This window comes from Nuphar pumila, chromosome 8, assembly GCF_984573655.1.
Source record: "Nuphar pumila chromosome 8, dmNupPumi1.hap1.1, whole genome shotgun sequence".
NCBI classification, from domain to species: domain Eukaryota; kingdom Viridiplantae; phylum Streptophyta; class Magnoliopsida; order Nymphaeales; family Nymphaeaceae; genus Nuphar; species Nuphar pumila.
In genome coordinates this window covers 90,705,878-90,715,939 of record NC_143256.1, presented here as the reverse complement: position 1 = coordinate 90,715,939, position 10,062 = coordinate 90,705,878, and the positions used below count along the sequence as shown (strand labels likewise).

At 37.4% G+C, this 10,062-nt stretch overlaps 1 protein-coding gene across 1 annotated transcript; it reads left to right on the top strand.

The window, feature by feature from the left end:
* Nucleotides 1-6,631: 6,631 nt before the first annotated feature.
* On the top strand, nt 6,632-8,508 carry LOC149830009 (uncharacterized). Its single transcript, XM_090015356.1, has 2 exons — nt 6,632-6,914; nt 8,033-8,508. The coding sequence occupies exons 1-2, from the start codon at nt 6,632-6,634 to the stop codon at nt 8,506-8,508; spliced, it is 759 nt and encodes a 252-aa protein (XP_089871482.1).
* The last annotated feature ends 1,554 nt before the right edge of the window (nt 8,509-10,062 follow it).

The following is a 10,062-nucleotide window of genomic DNA, read 5'->3' as shown; positions in this document are numbered from 1 at the left end:
GAATTTTATGGAATGGTTTGTTGTAAAAAATAAAAATATGAATTTGGGTGGCCTATTTCTACTCACCCGAATGCATATTACCTGCTTTTACGTATTTCTAGCTTGACACTCGATTGGTAAATAATTTATATCTCCCTCATCCAGAGGAGTTTTTATGAATGATTTATTGCGTTGAAAAGCCAATAAAATTTTACACAATATATAAAAATTTGAGCTCTGTTCTCAAATTAAGCATTGAACAGTGATAGTCAAAACAAAAAAGTATTGGCATGCACTAAACCGGTAATATCTCTTTCATAAAGAGGAATTTTTATGAACGATTTGTGGCATCGAAAAGCTGACAAAATTTTCTACTACTTTTTAAAATTTTAATGTTGTCTACTAATTGTGCACTTTTCTGTGATAGTTGTAACAATCAGACATAATTGAGGTTTAACGGGTTCTAAACCGGTTAAAGGCCTGGTTAACAAATACGTGTGATATCTCTACAACTTTCGAGTATATTTTTATAAATCATATCACACTGCATATCTACTATTAAAATAATTTTTATGCAGGGATTAAGTGCTCAACATGGGGCATGAATTGAATGAAATGACTATGCACAGTTTGATTAAAATGATTATGCATGAATTGACTTTGTCGCCGTTTGCTTTTGAATTGAGCAAAATGAACATGTATTGTAAATGAACGTCGATGCTTAATTTCATATAACCAATGCATGTTCATGAATGAATGTTAAAGTTAAAAATGCATTGGCGTATAATTATTGTTTCACATTTGCAACATGTGGATCCATAAGCCTTAAAGGGGCTTGAATTTTATAAATATTATTCAATTGTATGTTGCATGGAATCAACGATGTAAAAGAGTTTAAACATGTAACATTAAACACTGATGCTTAGAAGGAGAGGGTAAGCGGTACTTTTGGCTTTGTGGATACTGTATTTAAGCACGAAAGGTTGCTCTTCTCCAACCACGAAGATATGGGAACCCTTCACAATAGTCTGCAGCGTGGAGGACAAAATCTCACGAGTAAAGTCTGATGCATCAGGATGGTGGTGTTGGGAGCTTCTCTCGCTCTAGTCATCCATCACCCAACAATGGTGAATGGTGCTTGGCCAAGCCAAATCTACAATTGTTTAAAAACACTGCCTGCGCCATGACCCTGATCTAAGTTATTTCATGTATTAGTACCCAGAGGGATAAGAACCGAAACCTAAAGTAAATGCACATTTAGCTAGGCATGACATGTATCATTTAAAAAAAAATCCCAATTAAAGATGTTAAAGCTACTCATGCATACAATTTGAATTCGGCAATGGTAGCTGCATGTATTATTAATTATTCATGCATGTTTAAATGTTTAGTTGCCTATGATTGAAAAAATATGATAATATGTGTGATTAAAAAGGTTATAAGCATTGCATTATATTTCACTTAAAGTGTTGTTTAAATTAAGCATGTCTAAATGTTGGAATAATCTATTGCATGCATGTTTTAATCTATGTGTATTGAATAACACTTTCCTACTGAGGACTTATTAGTCTGACCCTATAATTATTAATGTTTTTCAGGTAGCGAATAAAGGACCTGTAATGGTGGGAGGTTGCAGCGAGAACCAAGCTAGATCTTTTCCCTTTTTGACTGTGTTTTGGATTACAAGCATTCATAAGTGCTCGACGACTCTGATATTATTTAATTTGAAGAACTCTGATATTGTTTAATTCAAAGTTTGTAATGGATATTTATTAATTATGAATGTTTAATTTTAAATTTGAAGTTTATTTGAAAATAAAATGATAGATCTGTAATACGGCAAAGCTTTTATCTTGTTTGAATTTTTACTATAATTTCTAAAACCATTTTAAAAAAAATTACATGATTTTTGAGATAAAAATTTTGGGGTGTTACAACGGAGCAGAAGGAAAAGATTGGCTTAAACTCGTCCAACTGACCGACATCGCCTGATGAGTGTGTTCCTTTTTGTTTTTATGTGCTGCTATGAAAGAAATTCCTGAAATGTTTAAATTTTTATGATTTATGCAAATTCAGAACTTAGATGCCAAATAGGGACATTAGTAGAATAAATTGTTTGTGCAAACATAAAAATTTATATCAAATTATTTGTTTTTGTAGATGGCTGCACGACAACCCGTAAGATAGACTTCACAAAAGGATTTCCTCCTCGCAACATTGACCGTCACTTGCTAGAACCTCACCAATAACGGGGTTAATGGCAATGAAAATGACCATCATCCTGATGGCAATGGGGTGTCAAATGCTGCGAACCATGGAGTGTCCTATAAATGCTTCATGGAACTGAGTCCCCCAGCCTTTACTGGGAAGGAGGACCTCAATACAGCCGAGGAGTGGATTCGTGCCATTGGCAAAATCTTAGACATCCTCGAGGTTTCCGTAGAGAGGTAGGTTGCCTTCGCCACCTACCGACTTCTTATTGTAACACCCCAACTTTCTTATGGTAAAAATTTTGGAATTTTTTTTCCACCATTAGCTCGAATGACAATTATTAAACCATGAATGAAATAACTAAGGGTCTCTCTCTCTTTTTGATAACAAATTTAAAACTACCAATAATGCATTGACTAACTTTTTGAATAACAGTCTATCAATTCCAACTCACGCTAACACACGTATTCAAGTTCTCCTTGTTGTTTATTTTTGGCATACCTCAACACGTGAATGATAAAAATAATCACATGTTGGAAACACAACTGATACCCTTTACCCATTTGCATTGAAATGTAAATAGATGATAAAATTTCCAATGTGCCATGATAACAATATCTAACCAACGTTGAATCATGCGTGATATCATTGTATGCATTTTTTTTAAAAACCACCATGATAATCGAGGACTAAACGATAAGATATAAGTTAATTAAATTATGGAAATCGGATACTATCCATCATACAACAACAACAACAACAACAACAACAACAACAACAACAACAACAACAACAACAACTACGCCTTCATCCCAAAATAATTGGGATCGGCGATATGAACCAAAAAAGAAAATCATTCTGGGTCTTCCACATGAATCCTTCTCCTCCAATCATTTCTATCCAATGCCATGTCCTCGGTGAGGTTCAAAGCATTTATATCTTTTCCTATCATCTCCATCCAAGTCTTCTTAGGCCTACCCCGACCTCTTTTAACTAATATATTTTCCCATTTCTCCATCCTTCTAACTGGAGCATCATTAGGCCTTCGCCGAATATGTCCAAACCACCATGCTCGAATTAATTTTTTTTTGATAGTTTGGGAAAATCGAAAGTTGGCAATAATACTTAATCTAAACTATCCATACTACACGGACTTGATCCTTGATAACCATCTGAAACTCAAACTTTCTATAGTCCAAGGATTCAAACATTCTTTTTAAATAACAAACTAATGATAATACATAAATAAAATTTATGACAGTCTAGAATTTAAAAAAAAATAAATGTCAATATCTGATATATATATATATATATATATATACATTACTTGTTACTGCAGACTTATATCTTGTTCTAGTTTATGAGTTAAAAATCAAAACATACTAGCTGATTATGATGTGTTGCTACAGATTTATACTTAGTTCTGATTTTACAGAAAAAAAATCAGACATGCCAACCAGTTCTCACGTAATACTACAGATTTAATTTCCTTAGTGTATCGGCCAAACAATACATGACAACCCAAAGGTCACAAATAAAAATTTGTGTTTTTGTATGGCATGTTTCTAGTCCAGCATATATATATCTAATGTCATACATATCCGAACCATACATGACTACGTGTACCACACGACTCTAGGCAACTACACAGGTACATGATGCACCTACATTATGCATTAAACAACAATAAAAAAAAAAGTTCATCTTCTTTCCAGCTTGTATGTGAAATTACAAATATTGGAACCACATCGACGTGGTGATGGATGGTGTCCCTCTCTAATGGAGTCGGACAACCCACGATCATCATGCCACATGACGCCGACCACTCCCCGTGTCGACGGTGCCATCCAAATTCAAATGATGACACTACATCAGATTGGTACCACAGAGCATCTAACACGTACAAAAAAAGTAAAATGCTCCTTACCTTTTTTTGAAGTTTTTACCAGCGTTAATGGCATCTCTTGTGTTTCTTCTTCTCACGTTGCAGCACACTTGGTCACGAAGAAGAAAACCTTCACCATCCAACAACGGTGGTTGTGCATAAGAGAGAGAGAAAGAGAGAGAGAGAGAGAGAGAGAGAGAGAGAGAGAGAGAGAGAGAGAGAGAGAGAGAGAGAGTATGGCGTATAGAGTGGCTGCAAGCTTTCCCTTGCCCCTCATTTAACTCCTCTTAATTAGGAGAGTTATTAAATTTTACAACTTCATATCTCCACCCCATCCCACATTTTTGGTGGGTGCATTGATTTTCCAAAATCACCCTCCTTCTCCCATGACTAGGAATTGTCAAACCTCCCCCAACAAGTTGCTTTATGGGTACCCCTCATCCATTTGGTGGGATTCCCCATGTTCTTTGAAAAAGCAGAAACTAACAGGCCAACTCCCACACGTTATTGTGGGAGATGGTTTAGGAGATAAGGGTTTAACTAGCCCACGATTTTACCCTTTTTTTTCCACTAGAGTAAAAATTGTCACTTTTCAGTGCAAAAAGAAAAAATCCATGCACAGGGGGGTTTCAAACTGAGGTCTTCCACCAAAGGGGCAATGAACCCCACCACTTGTGCTATCACTCATTTCGTTGCACAGTATGTGAATAAAATTGTATTTAATCCCTTTTATTCAATTTCAGGTTTTATGCAAAAAGACAACATTTTACCTTTCCACGCAGGCACACCGTGGGTTTTGAACTTGGGTTATGGCTCCACACAACCATGTGTCCTACCACTACACCACACCACTGCTTGTTGTTTACTTTTGCAAAGAAATTCCCTTTATGTCTTATTAAGACATTTTCCCCCATTGGTGGATCTCGCTCGTTTCCACGTGAATTTTCTCTTGTTGGTTCTAACCTTGCACTCTCTCACCTTAAATGTGCTTTGGATCTCACGCTATCACCCCGAAATCATTAGATTTTCCCATTTGGCCCCATGAATCGGGTCAGATCATCGGATCTCGCAAGGTCCGGATCCAAATACCCCTTACTAGCGTTTGTTACTGGGTTCATTCTAGTAACCCTCAAGTCATCAAAATTGTATTACATAGTACAAAATACTATTATTTCACATAAATGATTCACTTTTATTCATTTAAAATTCCTTAAATTTCATGAGTTTTACACTTCAGGGTGACGCCAAGAGTTGGTGGGAGACGGTTTGAGAGGTGCGCTTCACATCAGTAGAGCAACAAACACTTACTTGGGCGCAGTTTTTTGAGGTGTTCCTCGACACCTACTTTTTTTAGTTCATTAGAGATCGCATGATGCAAGAGTTCTTGGATCTCCAGTAAGGCAGTATAAAGGTGGCTGAGTACACTACTCGGTTCTGACACCTGGAGAAGTACTACCCTAACACCTATACCATTAATGAGGCTCGTGCGAAGAAGTATGTGCATGGGATACGAGACAGGCTGAAGTCTCGAGTTCTGATAAGTCGACCTAGAACCTCAACCAGGCCTTCGAGATGGCTATAATACTTTAGGTCAAAAAAATAAATTAATCTTTTTTTATGAACCAAAGATAACCCAAACAAATGGTAACGACTATTCTCGTATCGTAAAAAGATTGGGAGTCTTCTAGGAAGACTCAATCTAAGTGTTTTGATAGGTCGAAGGGTAATGGAAACAAGACCCAGAGACCTACAACCGAGTCAAGCAGAGCATCATCTGCAAAGAAGGCCAAGGTGCAGCAGGGTGGGACTAGCCGCCCCCAGCAGACTGCCACATGCAGGAGTCTGCTACAGGCTTATAAGAGCTTGTTTGCATTGTGAGAAGATGAGACATATCATTCAGAATTATTCAAGACTAACAGAGGAAGGAGCGAACACTGCACCTCGTGGGCAGCAGCACCTACAACCATAGTAGCCCCAACACCAACAACAATAGTAGTCCAAGGCACAGGGACAGAAGAGGGAGACAGGCAGGGTATACACGACTTCTGCAGAGGAGTTAAAGAGGATGTTGATGTCATTAAAAGTACAATTTCCATCACCAAATTTGATGCTCGAGTACTATTTGATATGGGTGCTATATATTCCTTTGTGTTCACATGGTTTGCTAAAATGATTGATATGACTCCTATCACTTTGGGATATATTTTGAAAATCATCACACCCTCGAGTGGTAGATCTATCCCTCACACTTATTTATTGAACGTGGAGGTGGTTATCTCAGGGCAAAACCTCTCTGCCAATCTAATCATATTAGATATGGTTGGGTTTGATGTAATTTTTGGTATAAATTAGATGTATGAGCACTATGCTTGTATGATATGTCATGAGCGTAAAATAAAATTTAATAATCTCGATCAGCTTATAATTAAGTACAATGCTAGTAAGAAAGAGAGTAAATGGAGAATGATCTCAACATTGAAGGCCCAACATTGTATGGAGAAAGGTTGTGAGGCCTTTTTTGCTAGTGTTTCGTTGGTAAAACCCAGCATGACCCCGATGAAAGACCTGAATGTGTTTTGCGAGTTCATAGATGTGCTTCCTGATAACTTGCCAGACCTACCACCTGCAATGGAGATCGATTTTTCTATAGAGTTGGTGCATGGTATGGCCCCAATATCTAGAACTCCTTATCAGATGGCCCCTGCAGAATTGGAAGAATTAAAGAAGCAACTTCAAGAGCTGATGCACAAGAGATTTATTAGACAGAGCGTTTCACCATGGGGTGATCCAGTGTTATTTGTTAAGAAGGATGGATCAATGCGCTTGTGCATTGATTATCGTATGTTGAACTAGGTGATGATCAAGAATAAATATCTTCTTCTATGAATCAATGATTTGTTTGATCAACTTCGGGATGCCAAAGTTTTCTCAAAGATATATCTTCGATCTGGATATCACCAATTGAGGATCAAGGAGTCAGATGTGCCAAAGACAACATTTAAGACACAATATGGTCACTACGAGTTTTTAGTGATGCCCTTTGGGCTAACCAATGCTCTGATGGCATTCATGGACCTAATAAAAAAGATTTTTTGACCTTATCTGGATTTGCTTGTGATAGTCTTCATCGATGATATTTTGATCTATTCAGAGAGTGAGGAAGATCATAAAGAGCACTTGAGGATTATTCTCGAGACACTTAGACAACATCAGTTGTATTCAATTTTTTTAAGTGAGAATTCTGGTTAGAGTAGGTGATGCTTTTAAGACATGTGATCTCAAAAGATAGGGTGTCAGTGGACCCTGCTAAGATAATTTTACCTCGATGTTTATACTCTAAGGAAGATTTTCGTTAGAATTTTTAGCTTAACTTGTTCGAATCTTGTAGTTTTGGAATTGCATTAGGTGGAAGCAGTCTTAGACTAGAAACAACCAAAGAGCGTGTTAGATATTCACAGTTCTTTTCGTCTTATAGGATATTATAGAAGATTTATTTAGAACTTCTCTAAGATAGCAACATCGATGACCAAGCTACTTCGTAAGGGAATAAAGTTTGTATGGACTCAACAGTGCAAAGAAAGCTTTTAGGAGTTAAAGAGGAGGCTTACTTCAGATTCAGTGCTTATCCTACCTTCAGGCCATGGAGGATTTGCGGTCTATAACGACACATCAGATACATGACTTGGATGTGTACTAATTTAACATGACAATGTTATAGTGTATGCTTCATGCCAACTGAAAGTGCATGAACGAAACTATCCCACATATGATCTAGAATTGGCAACTATAGTTTTTGTACTTAAAGTGTGGCGACACTACATGTACAGAGAGCAGTTCGAGGTTTTTTCTGATCATAAAGTCTTAAGTACATTTTCTCTCAGAAAGATCTTAATATGAGGCAGAGGTGGTGGTTAGAGTTCTTGAAGGATTATGATTTTTTCATATCCTACCACCCAGGGAAGGCTAATGTAGTGGCTGATCCATTGAGCAAAAAACCAGGAAGCCTTGCAAGCATGATCAACAATGAGTGGAGATTACTCGAGGACCTGATCGATTGGAGACATTTTAACATAGATTTAGGTCACATTCAGATTGCAAGTCTAGCTGTGCAAACCAAACTCGTGGATCAGATTATTGCTCAACAGAAAGATGACCCATGCTCCACAAAGATGGTTGAAACATGCAAGCAAGACGAGACAACCCTACATCTAGAAGAAGATGGTAGCATCTGGTACAATCAGAGGCTATGGGTACCAGAGCATCAACTACGGAGGGAGCTACTTGATAAGAGGCATAGAACTAAGTATACTATACATCCAGGTAGCACCAAGATGTACAAGGATATGCAGAGGAACTACTGGTGGAATGACATAACAAGAGATATCACAGAGTATGTGTCGAGATGCTTAGTTTGCCAACCGGTCAAGATATAACATCAGAGACCTGACGGAACACAACAGACAATAGAGATACCTTAGTGAAAGTGCAAAGACATTACCATGGACTTTGTGGTAGGTCTGCCTAAGACACAACACCAATATGATACTATATGGGTCATAGTAGATTGCCTTATGAAGTCGCCACACTTCTTACCAATCAGGATGAATCAAACATTAGAGAGTCTAGCGGACTTGTATATAGATGAGATCGTCATGTTACATGGAGTACTTGTCTCAATTATTTTTGATAGAGATCCGAGATTTACATCCAAGTTACGGGGATAACTTCATAAAGCTTTGAGGACAAAGTTTAAGTTTAGCGTGACTTTTCACCCATAGACGAATAGACAATCAGAGAGGACTATCCAAATGCTAAAGGACATCTTGCTCGGTTGTGGTTGGAATGAGAGGGCGATTGGAGTAAACATTTGAAACTAGCCGAATTCACCTATAATAACAATTATCATTCAAGCATTGGTATAGATCTATACAAGGCTTTATATGGGCGACCTTGTAGGTCCCCAGTATATTTGAATGAGATTGGTGATCGAGCTATTGAGTCACCGATAGTCCTGCAACACTACACTGATCAAGTACAATTGATACAAAAGAGACTTTTAACCGCTCAAAGCTGTAAGAAAAGTTATGCAGATCCAAAGCATTATGAAGTCTCATTTGAAGTTAGGGATCATGTATTTGATAAGGTATCTCCAACCAAGAGTGTGTTTCGGTTTGGCAAGAAGGGTAAGCTAAGTTCGTGGTATGTAGGACCTTTCCTCATCCTCAAGAAGATTGGAGGCGCAACCTACAAATTAGCATTCCCGCTCCAATTCTCGAACGCCCACAATGTTTTCCATGTATCGATGTTAAGAAAATATGTGTCAGACCTGGTACATATTATTCAATACGATGAGGTAGAAGTGCAAAAGGATCTCATGATCGAGGGGCATCCGATAGAGATTTTGGACCAACGAGAGCAAGTGTTGCAAAATAAGACGATTCCTTTGAGAAAGTTACAATGGCAACACCATGGACTCAAAGAATGTATATGGGAGCTGAAAGCGGAGATGAAAGTGAAATATCTAAGCCTATTTGGTATGTAACCCTAGCCAAATTTTGAGGAAGAATTTTTTTTAAGGGGGCTTGGATGTAATGCTCTTGATTTTTTGAGGTTTTTTTGTGAATATTTCTATAAGTGATAATTTGATAATGATAATACATGTTATACAATATGAGTAGACTAGGTATTAGTTTAAGAGATTGAAAAAAAATAAAAACACTCAAAACGACAATGGTTTTGAAAAATATATATTTATTTATTTTAGTACTAAAGCAGGTTGGAACAAACCGGTTTTAGTTATATCTGGTTTGGTTTAGGCCTGATTAAACTAGATCGAACCCGAACCAGGTCCAAGTGCAGCTAAAAGCTTACTAGTCTCAGTCAGGTATGCTTATGTTGGACCCAGGTTAAGGTCTGGATCCAACTGCTGCTTGTCGGATGTAAACCAATATATATATATATATATATATATATATATATATATATAT

Excerpts from the sequence above, each read along its gene's own strand:
- LOC149830009 (XM_090015356.1), top strand. The coding sequence starts at position 6,632 with ATGAAAGACCTGAATGTGTTTTGCGAGTTCATAGATGTGCTTCCTGAT. Across the intron at positions 6,915-8,032 it reads GCGCTTGTGCATTGATTATC|GGAAGGCTAATGTAGTGGCT; the intron begins GTATGTTGAACT and ends CCTACCACCCAG.